This window comes from Pseudorasbora parva, chromosome 14, assembly GCF_024679245.1.
Source record: "Pseudorasbora parva isolate DD20220531a chromosome 14, ASM2467924v1, whole genome shotgun sequence".
NCBI classification, from domain to species: domain Eukaryota; kingdom Metazoa; phylum Chordata; class Actinopteri; order Cypriniformes; family Gobionidae; genus Pseudorasbora; species Pseudorasbora parva.
In genome coordinates this window covers 41,686,616-41,707,243 of record NC_090185.1, presented here as the reverse complement: position 1 = coordinate 41,707,243, position 20,628 = coordinate 41,686,616, and the positions used below count along the sequence as shown (strand labels likewise).

The 20,628-nt window shown below is 37.4% G+C and overlaps 1 protein-coding gene across 1 annotated transcript; it reads left to right on the top strand.

The window, feature by feature from the left end:
- The first annotated feature begins 10,129 nt into the window (after window positions 1-10,129).
- On the top strand, window positions 10,130-15,851 carry dynlt2b (dynein light chain Tctex-type 2B). The gene is made up of 5 exons (XM_067414936.1): window positions 10,130-10,287; window positions 10,441-10,574; window positions 12,583-12,652; window positions 14,399-14,462; window positions 15,401-15,851. Exons 1-5 carry the CDS (start codon window positions 10,238-10,240, stop codon window positions 15,446-15,448), a joined length of 366 nt encoding a protein of 121 aa, XP_067271037.1. The 5' UTR covers window positions 10,130-10,237; the 3' UTR covers window positions 15,449-15,851.
- The last annotated feature ends 4,777 nt before the right edge of the window (window positions 15,852-20,628 follow it).

Here is a 20,628-nt window from a genome sequence, read left to right as displayed (position 1 = left end):
TCTCGTTTCTGCTGATTTATGCTTTGCACTAACAATCTGTTTATAAGAAAACCTCCGACTCTCAGGGGGAGGTACAGACAGGAACTGTCATCGCATTCAGGTTTTTTTTTCTTTCTTGGTTTTCTTTTCCTTTTGTTCACTTTCAGATCTCTAGAAACCAGTAGCGTGAGGCAATTCAAAAAATTGAGAGGAATCGTTATTGTTTCAACAAGCAGTGTCTTTTTAAATGTGAACTGTTGCATATTTGTGATGTCATTGTGGATCCTACAGTTTTGTCAAATCAATTCATCTCTCATGTGTTCACACAATTTCACCACAAGACCACCGACAGACCACCTTTAGTTTCACAATCCCACAGAGGAAGTGTGTGTGTTTTTATCGTGCATAAACTGACAGAAAATGTACAGACGTTGCTTATAGACTGCATGAGTTTATAACGTTTAAAACATAGGCCTATTTAAACAGCCAAAACCTAAAGTTGATGGAAAAGTCCCTTGTTCTAAGAACAGAGTTCAACATTTCAGTTTAAATATAGACTGCCCGACCAAAAGAAAGGCTGTTGTTTGGATTTAAATAAACAAATGCTATAGAGTCTATGATTGGATAATTATTGATTATGCATGTTTGGCCTAAACATGCATGTATGAAGACAAGACATATCATGGCCATATTGCCGGATGACAATGTCAAGATCTATCAGCTCAGATTGGGAGAGTGTTGGTGAATGGTTGTAAGGAGCATGAAGGATCATTTCCAAGTCCAGATCGAGTCCAGAGCTTAAATTCATTGAGACTGTTTGGGGTGTGGTTTACAGAGTGCTGGACTCTTGCATTGACAATACAAGATCTGGGCATAAACTAAAAATTAATCTTGTGATGTTATTTCCATAAAAAAAGTCAATTTTTGTTAGCCTGACAAGTCAGACCCACATCAAGATGAAACTCACCATTGACAGCTCAATCCGAGGGGCGGATAAACGGTTGTCTTTCAAACTTCCTCTGCACGGCGTGCACGCAATTGGATAGCGCTACAACCAACCAGAGCAATGAAGGTGAAGCAGAACTATTTAAAAGATTAAACTTTCGCCGTATCCGGTCGGCTAAACTCCGAACACATCTTCCCTTCTTAAGAATGACTTCAGTGCCGTTCTTTGTTTTTTTTCTAAGAGAAAAGCTTAACTCCACGTCTTCCAGAGTCGCGGTCAAATTCAAATTCTGATTGGAAAGACCGCCGTTCGCCAGTTTCTGTGTTTACTAGAAGCACGCAAACGCAACTCGGCCGTCATTATGTTAAGCCCCGCCCACCGACTCTATACACGATGTGATTGGCCTGACCAGAGTTTGGTGTTTACAGCTCAGCAGTGTATTGAGAGTTGCTAGATGACAGTCCCTATTTATTTTAATAATTTTTAAATAATAATAAAAAAGAACTAACTACATTTGTTTGAAATAAAAAGCATCAAAACAAGGTAGAAACCTTGTATCTTTTATAAATCATTACTGTTGGTCACACTTACTGGTGGTGGTTGAAGAGAGACCCCTGACATGACTGTGAAGCACTTTGGGGTTACAGTAGTACATGAAAGCACTATATAAATGCCTCATTCATTCATTCATTCACTTTACCTCTGTGGGTTTCACAAATATCTAACCAATGAAAAGAATTAAAAAGTGCTTGTGACCAAACCTCATAACTCCATTGGCTCAGTCAAACCTCAAAACCCGCCTTCAATGTGAATGAAGCACGCACACATTACGATATAATCCCGTCAGATCCAAGATGGTGCCTGTGTTTGGCTTTGCCTCTGTGGCTGGTTGTTCATCCCGATTCATTTTGTTTGTTTTCTGCGCTATATTGTTACTAAAGTCTGTCAGCAAAAGTTGTGTCTACTGCATGGGTGTATGATCGCCAAACATTGCTGTTAATCCGATCTTCCATGGTAGAGTGTGGTGACGGGTATATCTGGAGTGGTATCGACAAGTTTGCAGCCCCGTTCACACGTCCGACTGGAACTGCTGTCTGTATACGGCATGAAGAGGGCGTAAAACAATCTGCAAATAGATGGCGGAGAAAGCGAGGAAAAGGGGCAGGGAGACAGATTCAACTGAAAAATCTCTTTAAACTGGGGATCTTGGATTGCGACTACAGACCTGTATGTCTTTATTCTGTCTTCCCTGATGTCCCCATGGCTCGCGTTCTGGTGTACCAGAGAAACTCTACCTCTGGTCGTGGTGTGTGTTTGGTGCATCTGAGGCCGCTGCCACGAGCTGATTTCTCTGTTTCGGGTGTTCCTGCAACGCTCAGGATGGGTCTGATAAATGCCTGTTCAATTGCAAACAAGTCTCTTCTGCTCAGCGATTTATTTACCTCCAACGCAATGGAATATGGAATACTGTCACTTAAATGAACTCTGTCCTATGGACTTTAATTTTATCAGCACACCACGACTCACAGGTCGGGGTGAAGGTCTTGCTGTGGTTTTAAAAAAATGATTTATCTGCCAGTCAGTAAGCGCTGACACCTAGTCTTCTTTTGAACTACAGATGACTAAGGTGGGTCGCTCAAATTCATTTTATTGTGTTCTAGTTTACCGGCCAAAGTGGACAAAGTGGCACCTTTTAAAATTAGAGAAATTTCATCTGTCAATACATCACCGTGGATGAATGATGCCATTCGCAGCTTAAGACGTGTCTGTCGGAGAACTGAGCGCTTATGGAAAGCGCCTCAGCTACACGTTCACCGCTTGTATCTTAAAGAGCTCTTTATGGACTTACACAAATTGATTAAAGAGGCTAGATCCTCTTATTTTATTAATCTGATTTCTGTCTGTAAAAAGAATCCAAAGGCTCTATTTGAAACTGTAATACGGTTCGTAGATGGGAAGGAAGGAGGCGGGAACCGGCGACCGTTCAAACACTTTTTAATTCAAAATAAATAAACAAAACGAAAGTAAAACCGCAGGCAGCCCCTCACGGACGACTGCCCGCAAACACACAAAATAAAACATGGGCAGCCCCTCACGGACGACTGCCCACTTACACAAACACACGTAAAACAAAACTAAACATAAACTCCAGGCCTGGTCCTCTGTTGTCTTCCGCAGCCCTTGCTTCTCCTTTTATGCTCTCGTCACATGGCCGCGAGACGAGAGCGGTGTGCCATGCAGCTAGTCAACATTAATCACCGGCCCGCTCTCGCGGTCCCTCACCCCGCTGCCTGTCACACCACAGAAACTATTAACAACATTGTTTCTCCTCCTGCAAGTATTGTCCCTGTGTTTTCAAATGTTGACTGCAATCACTTTTGTTTCATTTTGTAGACAAGGTTAAAGCTGTCAGGGCAGGATTGGTTCCATCAGCTAACCATCATATAGTTGAAGATCACAGATCTTCAATACTGGACTCTTTCTGCCCTGTTACCCTGAATGACTTCATTAAAGTAGTGGGCATGATGAGACCATCTCAAAGCCCGGTTGATATTTAACCTACTACTTGACTTGTAAAATCTATAAATCATCTTGGCCTATGTTTGGTGTCACTTTTAAACCTATCTCTTCAACTAGGCCAGGTTCCTAGCTGCTTTAAGCATGCTGTTGAAAAAGAAACAATCTTGATGCATCTTCATTTAAAAACTACAGGCCTATTTCTAAATTGACTTTTCTTTCTAAAATGTTAGAAAAGGTTGTTGCGAGACAGCTAAATAATGTTTTGGATTCTCATAATATCTTTGATAAGTTTCAGTCTGGTTTTCGTAAAAATCATTCAACTAAGACTGCCCTCCTTAGGGTTTCAAATGATATTTTGATGGCTGCTGATGGGGGTAAATGCTCTGTGCTGGTTCTATTAGATCTTAGTGCAGTGTTTGATACTGTGGATCATTGCACTTTGATTGATAGACTGAAAACAACCTTTGGCATTACTGGATCAGCTCTGGATTGGTTTTCAGACAGGAGTTTTTCTGTGTCCGTAGGAACATATACGTATGTCAGACTCCTTTGTCCTGTGGTGTGCCCCAAGGTTCTGTGCTTGGCCCGTTGCTGTTCAGCCTGTATATGCTTCCTCTTGGGCAGATTATTGGTAGCTTTGGAGAAATATCATACCATTGTTATGCTGATGTTATTCAACTATATGTATCTTTTAGCCCTGATAGGTTGAACAAACTGTCCTTGTTGCACAATTGTCCATTAACAATTGGATGGCAGACAACTTTCTGCAACTAAATCCAGACAAAACTGAGGTGCTGATCTTTGCACCAGACAACATTATTCCTAGGATTAGGCAGGCAATTGGGGCTATATCATCCTCGGACTGTAATGTTGTGCAAAATTTGGGTGTCATTTTTTATAAATCTATGTGTTTTAGCAGTCATGTTAAATCTGTGGTTCGTTCCTGTTTTTTCCATCTCAGGAACATCGCTAAGATTAGATCTGTGGTTTCGAAAAAAGAGATAGAGATGCTTATTCACGCTTTTATTTCTTCTCGTCTCGACTTTTGTAATGTATTGTACACTTTATTGAACAAATCCTCCATGGACAAATTGCAAGTGGAATGCAGCTGCAAGACTTTTGAATAAGACCAACAGGCGAACACATATTACACCCTTACTTATGGCTCTACATTGGCTTCCAATTAGTTTTAGAGTAGTTTAAAATTTTAACCATTACTCACAGAGCCTTGCATGATCAAGCTCCCTCTTATATCCAGGATATACTGCATGTATACAATTCTGGGTACTCTTTGAGGTCTTCAGGCCAAGACCTTTTAACTGTTCCTAAAACACGTTTTAAAACAAGAGGTGACCGAGCCTTCTGTGTAGTGGCTCCATGGCTCTGGAACTTTCTTTCATTAGCCTTGAGAGCTTTGGACTCTGTGGAAGCTTTTAAAAAACACCTTAAGACGGATCTTTTTAGACAAGCTTTTAATTAGCAATTATGGTTTTGTATGTTTTTGTGTATATATGTATATTTGTATGTTATGTGTATGTGTATATCTTTTATGTGTATATTTTAATTTTGTAAAGCACAAAAGTTTGTGACCTTTTGTCTGTGAAAAGTGCTATAGACATAAGGCTTACTTACTTACTTACAGTTTGGAGCGTTTCTGCTTGTTTGCAATGCAATGGAAAATAAAGATCTGGGTTTGTTCTGCCTCCCACGGATTGGTTATGTGCCCATGTGGAACACAGATTAGTCTTTTAAGAAAGTACTCCTAATGTCAGCTCGTAATCAATTAAATATTGTATAATGAACAGCTCCTGCTCTATTATTATGGGTTTTTGATGCATCAGTGTATACTAACATCCCCTATCCCTATCTCATTGACTGCATCTCCTATTATCCAACCAAAGCTCTTAATCCGTTGTCTTTCCTTTTCTGGACAGGGTTATAACACCTTCTGAGTAGGATGATTTTCCTTATGCCCTTTTAAGTTTACCCAGTAAGCTAATGCTATCTGATTTCTTCTAATATTTAACAGCATTTCATTCATATCTACTTGTAATGCTCCTACTGGGGTCTCAAAGCCTGATTTTGAATTTCATCCAAAAAAAAAAAATGAAAAAAGTATGCAAGTAAGTAAGCTCAAAGCAGACTGGTAAATTGTACATTTGTACATCCATAATCAAGAATTGCCCCAATGAATCCAATGTGCACTGCTTTCAAAGAGATCCTACGTGCTGCCCACTCTCTATACCTATCAAACATCCAACACATTTATTATTCCTTTACATTTTTCAACAATATTTTCGACATGTATTTTCCAATGAGGTTTTTGTCGAACCATATCCAGAGAAAACACTCCACTCTCTCTAAAAAAAAATCCCATAAAGTTTAAGTTTAATCTGTTCTTGAATTTTCCTTTTTGTGAAACAGACTACTTTGGTCTTTGCCACTGAAAACCTAGAACACCATTCCATTCCCCAACACTACTTTCCCTACTGCCTCATGCATTTTCCTCACCATATATTCTATATTTCTTCCCTTTTTCCACATAACGCCGTCATCTGCAAATAAAGCAACACTTATAGATCTATAAACTTTACTAAACACGTCATCATAACTGAAAACAAAACTGGACTAACTAGAGTTCCATTTTCCACTAAATACTAGGGCTGGGACAACGCGTCGACGTCATCGATGACGTCGACGCAAAAAATACGTCGACGCAAAATATGCGCGTCGATTCGTCAGACTCAAAATAAAGATGGCGGTGCCGGAGAGTAGTAGCAACCATAGATGTACATAATAAAGTATATTATGTAATTAAGTATATTATTTATTATGTATATCTATGGTAGCAACACGAGTGGCTCCTCAGACTTTCAGAAGTCCAAGGCTTGCGGGTTGGCCACAGTCTATGGGGTTGGCGCGCGGTGCGCGCGGTGCATCACAGGGATGCGCGCACGCGTTTTGTTACGGCTACATAAACAAATTTCTGCACACAGGAAGACAGATGTTTTGGTAATATTTGATGTATTTTAATCACAAAAACAAACGTTTGCATCAAGTGAAAGCATCGGATACATTGGCTACGTTACCTACATAATAAGCTGTTTTAAATTTAAAATGTTCAATGTCTAATCACGCTGATGTGACCGAGGGTATCCATCCTCTAAGTGAGCAGTTTCATCCCAGGACTATTCCGGTTTTAAACGGAATATTGGCGCCCGTAATGCACTCTACATGTAACTTTTTTCACTGTCATGCCGCGGATGCGCGTGGCGTTTCTGTTGCGGGTCAGCCACGGGGCTGCGTGGCGTTTTCTCTGCCTTTGCACAGAAGCGTGTCTGACGCGGCGCTGCTGCTGCTATTGATGCGGAGGGAAGCCCTATTCCTAATGTTAAACATAAATAGCCTACTGATACAGCAAAGAAAACGTCGGGAGTAGCCACATATCTATGGTATTGACGGCAAAATAGGCTACAGAATATTTCGTTCTGTATTGACAGTTGCAATATTCCAAAATCGATAATTGTCGTTTTTTATTATTACAATTAGGCCTATATCTGCATTTATGTAAACCTACAGACTTTCAAACATGAAAATGTAATTTAATAATATGTATTCGTGTCAAAATGATATATAAACATCTTTTCCTATTCTATTTTGCCTGGAGACGCTCCCAACACGTGAAAAATAGCGCTCTTCTATTTGTAGCATGCACGCGTTTTCCGCGCGTCACAGGCAGTGTGCAGAACCTGTTAACATGTGAGCCGAAACAAAAACGGACACGCCACGCAGCCGAGACGCTCACGCTTGCAGTGTGTCCCTGAATTTGATTAACCAACTTGTTGAGATTTAATCGATGGGCATAGCCTGTAGGCTGAGTTGCATACATAGAAAAATCGTATAATGTTTCTTTGTTGTAGGTTAATACTTATTTATTTGTGTGTGTGTGTGTGTGTAGCCTACTTTATGTTTTCAAGGTTTTGATTTTAAGAGCAATAAACATATATTGCAATGTTAAGGAATTAGTTTTTTCATTCAGATAATTAAATCAACATGTATAAATTGCTATTAGGCAATTAATGGGGAGATAATCGGTAATCGAATCGAATCGTAACCGAATCGGACAGGAAAAATGAATCGTTAGATTAATCGATGCATCGGAAAAATAATCGCTAGATTAATCGTTTAAAAAATAATCGTTTATCCCAGCCCTACTAAATACTTGATATTAAATTCGTTCCCTATTCTTATTGCTATCCACCTTTCAGGTAAAAACTTTTTTTAATCTATACATTCTCCCTCTTATTCCCATCTGATATAACTTAATACATAATCCTCGTTTCCAAAACATATTGTACGCGTTCTCAACTTCAAAAAATACTTTTGAGTTTTTTGGCGCTTTTCTACTTTCCCTCTCTAAGCCGGATCTGCAGTGCTTCGTCCCTTTCTAAAGCCGCTCTGGTAATCACTTAATAGTACCTTTGTCTCTAAATAATACTTTAATCTTTCATTTATCATTTTTTCCCCATAATTTTCCCCACATGTGATGTCAAATCAATCGGTCTATAACTTCCTGCCAAACTCGGATCCTTCCCTGGTTTACATATGGGGACAATAACTGATTCTTCCCATTGTTCTGGCAGACACCCCACTTCCCATACCTTATTATATAGATGTAATAATATATCTTTATTCCTATCCCTATATTTGATCCTTCCCTGGTGTTGTTGTCCCTGATTTTCTTCATTTTTCCTATTGTAAACATCACATTTATGTGTAACTAACTCCCGTTCTATACTTTAGATATAAAGAACATATCCGTGTTTGTTGATCAGTGCCTGTAATGTGGGCTGTAGTTGAGCAATTTTCAGTCAAATGAAAGGCAATCATCAGCAGCATGCACTCACGCAAATAACTTTGTTTGATTGTTTCAATATGCATTGACATAGATTATTTATTAGAATGTTTCCTTGATATATGACACAGAGAAATGCATGAAAAGCATAATATTATAGGCAGTTGTTTTGCAAGGGGTCTGGGGGTTCTCCCCCAGAAAAAAAAAATATTTTGTAGATGTGATTTCCTGGACTATGGTGTGTTTGAGGCCATATACCTTGCCTTTACCTCAATCCAGTCAATACCAATAGTCTAATAAAAAGGCTATATTCATTTAACTGCCATAGCCTATAAATCAACAGTTTCACAGATAATGAATAAGTTGCATGTTTATTATGCTCCGTGCCCGGATAGAAAAAGTGCCGTTTACTAAACGATTGATTGGGCCAGACAAAATGACAGAAATCACTGAATTATTTACCTCGTCTATAGTCTAGGGGTAAGAGACACATGGCATCCAATTTTGACGCAAATCAATCAGAGGTTCAAAACCGTCTTTTGCCACACTCGCTCTACTCCCTTTCCCCATCACATATCAGATCGGAAAGGTATTTATTTTCAATAAAAAAGAGAAAATGTTAGAAAAGGGGAAATAAAGCGTTTAACAAGTGTTTAATAATAAGTTTCTTAATAAGTTTCTCGGTTAAGGGGAGGCCAAGGTAAACAGACGTGCTGAATTAGAGACGATAAAAGTGAGTGGGTCCAATATCACTGGTCTTAAAAAGTGGGTGGGTCTTGTCCCACACACACACACAATGGTTCCGACGCACATGTATATATATATATATATATATATATATATATATAATGCATCGAACAGTAAAACTGACATAAAGGACAGAACAGATAGAACTTCTAGACTAAAGGAATGAAATTACATCAAATCACATTTGAAATTTACAAACACAAAGAAAGAAAGAAAGAAAGAAAGAAAGAAAGAAAGAAAGAAAGAAAGAAAGAAAGAAAGAAAGAAAGAAAGAAAGAAAGAAAGAAAGAAAATAAGAAAATACTAAAAACACATACAGAGGAAACAATTATGCATCCTTATTCAAAAAAAATAATATATCATGATTTTCAAGAATGTGTCACTTTTCTTGTTTTTAACCAACCTAAGATATTTGAGGAATGCATCAATTTGAATTGAGTAATGTGAAAGAGTAGGCTGTGATTTGCTTATTGCTTATGAAAAAAAAAAAAAAAAAAAAAAAAAAAAAAAAAAGAATAAATGAAAATTTAGTCGTACCTTTATAGTAACATCTATCTTTTAACTGAAATGATTTCGAAGATTCAAGATGCTTACCTAGGCTATATGAAGATACAGATATTTTTTTTCACATTGGAATCATCCTTATTCCCACAAAATCAGCAAGAACTGTCAACATATTTTGCCACAGTATCAATCACAGGATATCTCTTATGCAAGATCTTATAATTAAGTTCTTTAGACTAACTAAGATCAAATCAGGTTCTTTGGTGTCATTCTTACTAAAACTTAGATGACATTTAACAAGTTGAATTATACCGGATTTTATGAACCGGTTCATTGAGCCGAACTGTCCGAAAAGAACCGGTTTGAGGAAATGAATCGGACATTGGTCGCAGGAGGAAGATCATAATTGATGGTACATGCATCTAAAAAAATTGAAAAACCCTTATATAATAAGTCTAATATTAGTCTAATATTTGTATTTATTTTAGACTGATCATATTTTACCACAGATCTGTCGAACATGTTGAGCACGTGATTTGAACCGAACGCAACGCACCCGTCCATGCTCGTGACGTCATCACGTTGGACCGTTCCCCGGATGAAACGAGTTGTTATGACAACGAGGGTAAAGCAGTAAAGCGAAAGCACGGTTGCACACGGTCGGTGTCGCTCGAAGTGTTTCACTCATGGATGCCGGTGCCAACGCGTATCTCATCAGACCGAATTATAAAGACAAGTAAGACGAACTGCTTCTCCTGTTCAACGCTTAAAACGAACGTTAAACCTAAACTAGCGGCGAGCTAAGCTTAATGTTGGTTATAATAACAGCACACGCACAGCTCTGAAGTTTTAACTTGCTTTTCGTTCCTTGTTTTGTTTCCTGTCTTAGGTTCAAGGCTGGGGTGGCGAAGGACTGCATCAGGGAGATCCTGAGGGATCAGCTGTATGGAGTGCAGTATAACCCAGAGGAGGTTCCCACATTATCCAGATCAATAGCGGACTCCATTAAAAACAAGCTGAAAGGTGAGAGAAAGGAAATCTCCTTCATTGCAGTCTTAACTAATATTTAGGACGCAAATATACTTTACCCAGGAACGAAATTATTTTATATAAGGTGAAAAGTGTGTTTATTCGATTATTATTGAACTTATATAAAAGCAAATACACGGTTACAACTCAAAACTGAATTTAATAACATAAATAGTATAAACAATAGACAGAGAGACAGTAAAAAGAGCAAACAAAGAAACTAAGCAAACCAAACATTAACATTTTAAATTAATTAAGTTCAAGAGAGCAGAATATTATTCAAAAGGCATAAATATTATACTTTGTGCACACTGTAAAGGACTTTAAAGCTTTGACATTGCTGGAAGAAGAGAGTACCCAAATTACATTTCAGGTCTTTACAAAATATGGAAAGGACATTTATAGCGTTGTGTTTAAAACCTGGTTGACCTTGTATAATTTTTTTGTCAAATGAAAATGAAGCCAGTTAACAAAAATCTGTAATGTTTCGCTGATGTTCTCATTAAAGGGATAGTTCACCCAACATTTTATCACCCTCAAGTTGTTCCAACCCTATGTGAGTTTCTTTTGTCTGCTAAACACACATGATGATATTTTGAACATTATAGGTAACCAAATACTTAACAGCAACCACTGACTTTATTAGTTTTTTTTTTTTTTTTTGCCACACAATGGAAGTCAATGGGGCCCATCATTTTAGGTGAACTACCCTTTAAGTTAATAAAAAAATGATCTACATACGGAACTGACAAAATGTTCTAAAAAAAAATGTCTTTGTTGTCTGAACGTTAAAGGCACAATATGTAATTTTTTTTCTGATGAAAATATCCCAAAACCTCTAGAACAGTGCTATATTTTGGTGACTTGCCTAATATGATCTCGCTCACTGCAGTGTGAACACGTGTCTCGTAGCAGCGCCGAGCTACGACATCACTTTAACACACTCAGATGTGTGTGATATGATAAAACAATTTTCACAATATACCTGTTTTCAGTTTTATTGACTGTTCAGTTTTTATGATCCTGTGAATAGACGCGTTTTCCTAACCTACCCTAATTAAGATTTGTGTATTTAATGAACTTCATCAGTCGATTCCCAAAGCTTTATGCATTTAAACACTGAAATACAAAGGACTACTTGCTCTGATCTTCATGACGCACTTCTGTTTTGAAATAGCTTATTTATTTACAGGTTATTTATATAATGTGTGGTAGTCACTTAGTTGACTAAACGCCACTTAAAATGAGATGCTTATGATTACTATATTTCCCATGTTTAATCCAACCCAAGACAATCTGAGAAAGCAGCGGCTGGTAAACATACGGCATTATATCGCCACAGGGTGTCAGTGCTCGTCTAAACCAGTGGGATATGACGAATAAGATCCGTATGGACATTTATTTATTTGATTTCAATATTTTATTGTGTCATGTTTTATAGTCAGTCATTTTACCCTATGTAATTTACATAATTTTGCCCAAAGTGCTTAATTAATATTCAAAGTAGCTGTCTTTCTCCTCTCTGGTGTATGCGTCACGGTTTAATATTACATATTTAACATTGTTTCATTTATTTAAGGCACAAACCGTGCATTCATTCATTATTAGACTGGAATAAGAGCACCAGTGCACACAAGCTATCCTTTTTATTTGTCAAATTTGTTTAAGAATGTATGAAATATGATCAGTAAGAGGAAAAAAAAAAACTGTGTTAATGAGAAGACTAGCATTGGCAGTGGGGGAATATATGTATGTATTATTCAGAATGCACAGATGGAAAGAAAATATATTTATTGGAAAATTTCAGCTGGTTCCAGGTAATTCATGTTAACGCATGTTTTTTTTTTGCAAAAGTATGTTTTTGCCAAATTAGTTCCCACATAAATAGAATTAACTCTTTAACCTGTAAACAATGCGATGCCCGATCTAATGACAGACCAAACACACGTCTGTCCTAGAGCCGTTGCATTGCTCAGGCCTCTGATACGTCTGCTCTTTCCAGATGTGGGCTTTGACAGATACAAGCTGATTGTGCAGGTGGTGGTAGGAGAGCAGCGTGGAGAGGGAGTCAAGTAAGTGTAATACTTCTTCAGAAAATGAACGAGTTGTGAAAACAGGATGGTCTTTAGCAAACACGAGCACTAGGACTGCGTTCTTCGACAGTATAGACTCACCACCACAGACACTGTCATGTGCAAGACATGCCCTCAGATGCTTAGCTGTGACCTTTGGGTTGTTTGTCACTTATATGAGGTTTCAACAGTGTACTGATCTTTCTAGCACACACACATGGAGTAAGATATAATCTGACTAGTCTCATGTTATGAAACCAATATCACAGGGCATCTGAAACCCGGCGTTGTGTGTATTTGTATCTAACTTCTCAAGATCTTTTCGATAAGGCATTGCTACCAGTGGGGGAAAGAGTACTGGAATAGCATACTTAAGTAGAAGTACTGTTACTTGTCAAAAAATGTAGTTTGAGTAGAGTTAAAGTACCTGTCCTAAATACTACTCAAAGTAGGAGTAAAAAGTAGCCCTTTTAAAAGCACTCAAGAGTAGTGAGTATTGTGCTATGAATGTTATTCCACCTTATACCCTGGAAATTAAAAATGTAGCTTACTCTTTTATGGATGATTCTCAGAAAGAACAAAAAAGGCTGAGACCACCAACAGTATTTCAATTTTTATTTGACTATTTATTTTTCTTTTACTGCTAGCACTAAAAATACAGCCATGTAATATTTGAGAAAGCAACCAATAATCTGGTAACATTTATGACAACCATTCTGTAGAGGTTTTCTTGCGGTTAATTCAAAAAGGTTGTACATTAACAATTCTACGTAAAAAACAACAAAGTGTTTTCTTTTCAAGCCCCATTCCATGTACTGCTTCAATTTCAATAGATGTTTTCTCTGTAAAAAGAATACACTTAAGAAATCAGAACTTACAATTTTCACCACCGATTATTTTTGCTTGCAATTAAAAAAAATAAACCTCATTTAAATAAATATATGGTGTTTAATGAAAGTTATTTGTTATATACATTGGCTACAATTTTAAATCGGCATGTGAGAACACATTACATTAAAATATGCACTTCAAAATGCTGACAGAAAGCAGGTTTATGTGTTTACATGTTAAACGAAATCGATGAAAGGGACACAAATCTAGCAGTGAGGATCGGTTAATGCCTAATGCACGCTGAAGCCTGGACAACAAACGAGCTAAATGAAGTGTTTCCAGCAGGTGGCACCGTGAGCATGTGCAGCGCTAACAGAATACGGACCATTTGTGCATGTATTAGAAAATGTAATATTCTGTGGTAAATTTTCAGTAATTGTTTAAGCAATTTGTCGATTGCAGTCATCATACAGTAGCCAGCACTTACCCCCTTTCATAAAGCGCGCCTCTCACTCTCACACTGGTCGCTATGGTTGATTTGACGGGAGTCACATGCGTGACGCACGGACACACAGGACTGATTATTCATCTTAGCCAATCACGTTGACAGGAAAAATAAATAAACATAATGTAGCGACGGCAGGTTTAGGGAAAATAGAGCAGTAAAAGTACCGATACAGCACTTAAAATGTACTCTAGTAAAAGTACACTGTTTTTAAACTACTTAAAAAAGTACAATTCTTGAGAACAACTACTTAAATACAGTAACGAGAGTACTTGTAATTCGTTACTTTACACCACTGATTGCTACATACTATACTTTATAGACCATCCATCCCTACTGAAGTATTTTTAAGATGCAGTTTGAGTGTTAGTTGCATAATGAAGATGTTTCTCACTATCTGTGTTTGATAGGATGGCTGCGCGCTGCTTCTGGGATGCAGACACAGACAGCTATGCTCAAGATATATATATGAACGTAAGTGAGGAAGTTACGGAAGAATCAAGCAATACTACAAAAACTAAACCATCTTGAGATTAAAGCCATTATAATGTGAAATTAAACTTCTTAAATTTCCAGAAATATTATTTGTCTTTCATAAAAAACGTGTTACATTTTGAGAAAAAAAAAGCTGAATGGTTTTCTTTTTTTACAACACATCTAATCGTTCTAGAGTAAAATAAGAATAAAGCCCACTTGTATTAAAAAAAAAGTCAAAATAAAATTTTGAGAATAAAATTATTACATTTTGAAAATAAAGTTGTGTTTTTGAATAAAAAGTCAAAAATAAAATGTTGAGAAGAATGTTCGAGAAAATACTTGTTAAATAAAAAGGAGTCATAAACAATGTTTAAAATAAAGTCATTCGATTTTGAGAATAAAGTAATTGTTTTGAGAAAAATTTTTTAAAGAAAAAAGTCAAAAATAAAATTGTGTTTTGAGAAAAAAAAGTCTAAGTGAAGTATCAAGATTAAACTCCTTAGCTAAATTTTGAGAATAAGGTCTTGTTTGAGAAAACTAAATATAAATTGTTGAGAATAAAGTCCCTAAAGTCTTAAAGAGAATAAAGTCTCTAAAAAGAACCTTCTGCCTGCAAATTATCTTTAGGTTGATTAGCTAAAGCTGATAGTATTTCTTTATTGAAAGAAAACCTAAAATATAGCTGGACTAAGTGATCAACTCTCATGTCCTCTCTCAGTCTGAACCTGACACCGATCCAATGCCTGCTTATTCTCCACGCTTTATTTGACATTATACCCAATTTTATTCTCAGCATTGTGTATTTTGTCTTGTCTTGCATTATAATGACTTAAATCTTCCATAGGAATTACTTTTACTGACTTTACGTTTAAATGATTTTTGAAATGTGATTTTTATCTCTTAGCTTATCTTTTTTAATGTTCTTCTTCTAATAGGACAGCTTGTTCTGTGTGGCCGCTGCATTTGGTGTGTATTATTACTGAAGACAGAAGATGTGCTGAGGAACAAATATTCTGTAGGGGACTATTTTTGTATATTTATTTAAACCATCACATTCAGTTTTTAATATCGATCGCATTCATGTTTGTTGGTCTGAATACTACTCTGTTTGATATTTTTCTGATAATACTATGTGAAAGCTGAAAATGATAATATTATATTATTGCCATCTAATAAAAATGTATGGCAGTAGCTTTGACATGTAATACTGTCTGGATCTTATAAATTAAAGAAACATAATTCCATTCCTGAAAGTCGCCTTAATGAAAATATCCACATTAATGTTGAAAATCTTAATATTATATTATTATCATCTAACAAATATATATGGCAATAGCTTTGACATGAAATGCTGTCTGGGTCTTACGAATTAAACACACAATTCCATTCCTGAATTATTGTCTTCTCTTCCGGGTTTGTTTTCAAATCTTAATTCATACAGATAACAAGCTTACCCCTTATTTTAAGCAAAAGCTCTCTTAATTTTGAGTTATTTCTTCCCAAAACAAGACAATAATTTTTACTTGTCTAGTAAATGTTTCTTAAAGAATTAGTTCACCCAAAAATGAAATGTATTTATGAAATGTAATTAATGTCATTAACTCTTCACCCTAATGTCATTCCACACCCGTAAGACCTCCGTTCAATGTATTTCTGATGCTTCAAGAGACTCTAATTAACCCACTGATGTCTCATATGGACTACTGTGATGATGTTTTTATTCCCTTTCTGGACATGGACAGTATAGTGTGCATACACTTGCTAGCCCTTCTGCTGACCGCCGCTGCCTGGCAGAAGCCCCTACAATGAGGCGAATTCGTGTCTGTTGTGTAGTTAATGTCACACGTGAATTTCACGGCGCGAATGGATTCTAAATGTTACCAGGAATAGCGCGATTTATTCGCGTCCGATGTGAACGCAGCTTATGGATGTGGAATGACATTAGGGTCATTAATGACATAAATTTCATTTTTGGGTGAACCTTTAATGAAAATATCCACATTAATGTGAAAGGTGCCCCTACTGTTTGTTTCTGGGACTTACAAGAGTCAGATGATACACTAGCTGTGTCTCATTTCATAAGGCTGCGTCCTCTGGAGGTCATATTCAAAGGCTGCATATGTCATAAGGCCGTCTCATTTCAAAAAATTGAGTAGGACACTCCAAAATGCGCCCTTCGAATGCGTCCTTCTTTCACAGGAATTCGGAGTGTGCATGAGGTGTAGCCTTCGCTGCTGCAGATGACCCACAATTCTTTGCTTTGCGTTAACAACAGTCATATTTTTATATATTATAACAAAAAAGTGCATGCATTGATGTGGTGTTTAAATGTAATTGGTTTTAAGCTTGTTTTTGTTTTTTAAGCTGTATTAGGCTACCTGAAACGGATAGTTGGTTTTTAAGCTCTATTACCTCAAACAGATAGTTGTGTTAAACAGGATTACAACTGTTTAGTGCTTTTTAAATGTTTAAAACAGTACATTGCTGTTAAGACAAGAAACGTTTCATAGTCATTTTCAAGTTATAAATAATTTTCATTCATATAACTGGCGTGAAAGCGCAACGAGGCTGAACGTGTTGGCATAGCAACGTGATACTTCCTGCCTGTGTGTCCTACGAAGGACCGTAGACAATAAAAGAAATGGACACAGCGACCCCAAAGACTTCAACGGCGAAATGTGAAGTCAATTAGAAGCACTCACTTCCTGATGGCTGAGCGAACTGCAGCCTCAGACTGAGCTTGAGGACTTAGATGTGACGTGAGCCTCCTGTCTGACAGCTGTAAGTTTTCTAGTAGTTGTGGAAAGTGAAAGCTGAATCGCGTTATTTAAATGTTTTCTCCCGTTGCTTTTGGCTCACTATGGGCTTCTCCCCATTCTTCCCCCTTGACTTTATCAGACTTTATGTCTCCACGTCCCCCCGACGGCCTCATAGACAGTAAAAGATTGTTTCTGAGCGTCTCCTCAGGTCTATACGGTAATTTCTCAACTGTGCGACAGAGTCGCGTTGGTTATGACGCAATCGTTAGCCTATTTTTACAAAAACAGCTTCTGCGGGGCGATAGTGTAAGATACAAGGTAACGGAGCCTTTTATACATTGTCGTGTTTCTTTAGAAATAAACAATGGACAAATGGAGTCTTTAAACGTCTCAGATGTAAAGTTATTCACTGTCAAAGTGACGCAAAAATGAATGGGAGTCAATGGGATGCTAACAGCAGGTGATGGCTTGGTTAGCAATGGCAGCCCCTAGGGGTGGAACGCTTTCCGAGCGCTAGATTACCCCCTAGCAAAGGGCGTATCGTTTAATTCAGATTGAGGACACTCCGTATACTGCATCCTACACAGGATGTGTCCTCCGGAGGACGCAGCCTTCGAAACTGAATGAAATGAGACTCTGCTACTTTTATCCTAGAAATGGTGAAATATTGCACACGCTGACCTCTCTAGGTAGCTAGAGATCACTTTGTGTTAGTGGTGTCACGATACTGGAATTTCTAACTTTGAAACCTGGAAAAGTATCAATATGTTAGTTGTTAAGGATGTCAGGGAAGCTATGCTGTAAGTTTTTCAGGTGACTTATTTGGAAAATTAGAAAGAGGCTTCTTTTCCATTGCCTACTCTAATAATTGGGATGTTATTGCTCAGTTTCAGCCTCGTGCTGACAAGATATAATTGTGTGATGAGAGACTGGTGTCTCTTTGGTCTTTGTTTTGCCTGTGTGTGTGTGTGTGTGTGTGTGTGTGTGTGTGTGTGTGTGTGTGTGTGTGTGTGTGTGTGTGTGTGTGTGTGTGTGTGTGTGTGTGTGTCAGGGTGATTATTGGACTGACAGTGATGGACAAGTAAAGAAAGCCCACGGGTGTGAAAATAACAAACAGATCATACTCTCACAAACAGAGAGGGGATCGCACATATATTTAAGAGGTCAGCTATCAGAAACGTACTAAAAGACCAGCTTTCCTGCAAATGGAGGTTTAAAGGGATAGTTAAAGGGATAGGGATAGGGATGATGAAAATTCTGTCATCATTTTTCACTCTCAAGTAGTTTCAAACCTGTATGAGTGTCTTTGTTCTGCTGAAGACAAAAGAAGATATGAAAAATGTTTGTAACTAAGCAGAGAGAGCAACCACTGACTACGATAGTGTTTTTCCTCTACTATGGTAGACAATGGTTGCTCTGTCTGCTCATACACATTATATTGAACAGACACATTCAGTTTTTAGAGTATGTTCTTGTAGTGTAAAATGAATACGGTGGGAAAGTGATCCAGTAGCAGTGGCTTTGGGAGTGGCCTCGTAGGGCAGGGCAGTGAAGCAAGTGCATTATGGGAATTGTTGTTTTTCATCCATGAGACAAAAATACATTTTCTGTCTTTTCTCAGCCCATGAAGGCACCGAATTCAAAAATAATTTCCCATTTCTACTAAATTAATGACCCAGTTTAAATACAAAGCGTAATGCTAAATCACTGAGGTAACCCTTTAAGGAAGCCTTGTGTTTTTAGTCAAGATGCTTTCTCAACAAAAGATTCTTTACATATTGGCAAATATTTAATTGTTAATAAATGTACAGTTATTATTGACAATGAGTTATGGATACTGATCATTTTATGTCATATTGACATTTATTTATTTATTGTATACTACTATACTTGGCAGTAATATTAAATATGTATAATTATTGATTATCAAATAAAACATATTGATAATGTTATAAGCATCAAAGTCAGTAAAAATCACTAGAGGTTACATACAAAAAGGATAAAACAACCAAAACAAAGCAAAACCAGCTTTACTCAAAGGTACTCCAGTAAGCAAGGTTAACTTACTGCCACATATACCCTGAACCCTCGGTTGATTAACCCAAACCTGGCTAACTCGAGCTATGCTGATTCCAAAACTCATCCGTGAGTAAGATCAGCCAACTCAGAGTATTTTCCTGGTTAACACACAAGACATTCTCAACAAAGCGAGAAATCAATGAATGATTCCCCATGGAAACAGATGCTAAGAAAACCGAAAGATGAGGTTATTTGCTTACCCTTAAACATACCCAGGTATGTCACACAACCTGCCTTCGGGAATAACACCCCCAGGACAGACCAAATCAAAAAACATTGCTTGCTGATGTGTTGACAAGTAAAGGTAAAACAGCTGAAGACACTGCGTCTGAATTCACACACTGTATAGTAGGAATTACATTTGGTTTGAAACTTACTATATAGAAAATCCTTTTGAATTGTTGCAAAGTATGTCGCTTCACAAATCCTCTCCCATGGCCTCATGGGACAGTAAAGTGTCCATCGAATGCACTCTTCAGAATCTTGCTGAAAGTAGTAGATCATCCAGGAACGTTTTTCCTTCTTGAATACTGTGAATTCAGAACATAGTACTTGGCTCACATACATAATGTTCCATATACTTAGCCTTTTTTATTGTATAAAATTAGGCATATCCGGGTGCAGTGAATGGCCTCACATTATTTTTCCCACAATAAAGCATGCTTCCATAAACAAGGAGTCACCAGCTGCATCTATAATTGGAATCAATATACTTTTAATAAAAAATGACTTCAGAGGCTTTGATCAGTCTATCGGTCAGACCCTATGTGCGTCATTATGATTAAAGAGACTCAGAGTTATGAATAAACCTTCTGATGCACAGTTATTATTCAGGTAGGAGTACAAGATATTGCTTTGTTGCTTTTAGCATCTCCCCTATTAAAATTTGCAGGACTAAAATTACCTTTAATTGTCTTCACAGAATTCATTTACTTTCCCTGGAGTGACCTGTGTCATTATCCAGATCTCCTTTTATCCTGATTTCACCAAGGCTTTTTAAAAATAAGGATCCTGTGTGTATTTTAAAGGGGTCATGAACTGAGAAATCTATTTTTCCTTGATCTTTTGCCATATAAGAGCTCATCATTCTACAAGAATATCCTTTAAGTTTCAGAACTCAAAACTTCCTTGTTAGTCCAAAAACAGCTTTTATTATTATTAAAAACAGCAAAAACAGCAAACCCAGAGAACGACTGGTTGTGAATGAGCCTATAATAGATGGAGACAGACTGAAGAAGATCAACGCCTACTTCATCATCACAGCTTTAGCTCCGCCTACTTCATCATCACAGCTTTAGCTCCGCCTACTTCATCATCACAGCTTT

Bases quoted from the DNA above. Each gene is read 5' to 3' on its own strand.
- dynlt2b (XM_067414936.1), top strand. From the start codon at position 10,238: ATGGATGCCGGTGCCAACGCGTATCTCATCAGACCGAATTATAAAGAC. The intron at 10,575-12,582 runs GTGAGAGAAAGG...TGCTCTTTCCAG, and splicing joins CATTAAAAACAAGCTGAAAG to ATGTGGGCTTTGACAGATAC. The intron at 12,653-14,398 runs GTAAGTGTAATA...TGTGTTTGATAG, and splicing joins CAGCGTGGAGAGGGAGTCAA to GATGGCTGCGCGCTGCTTCT.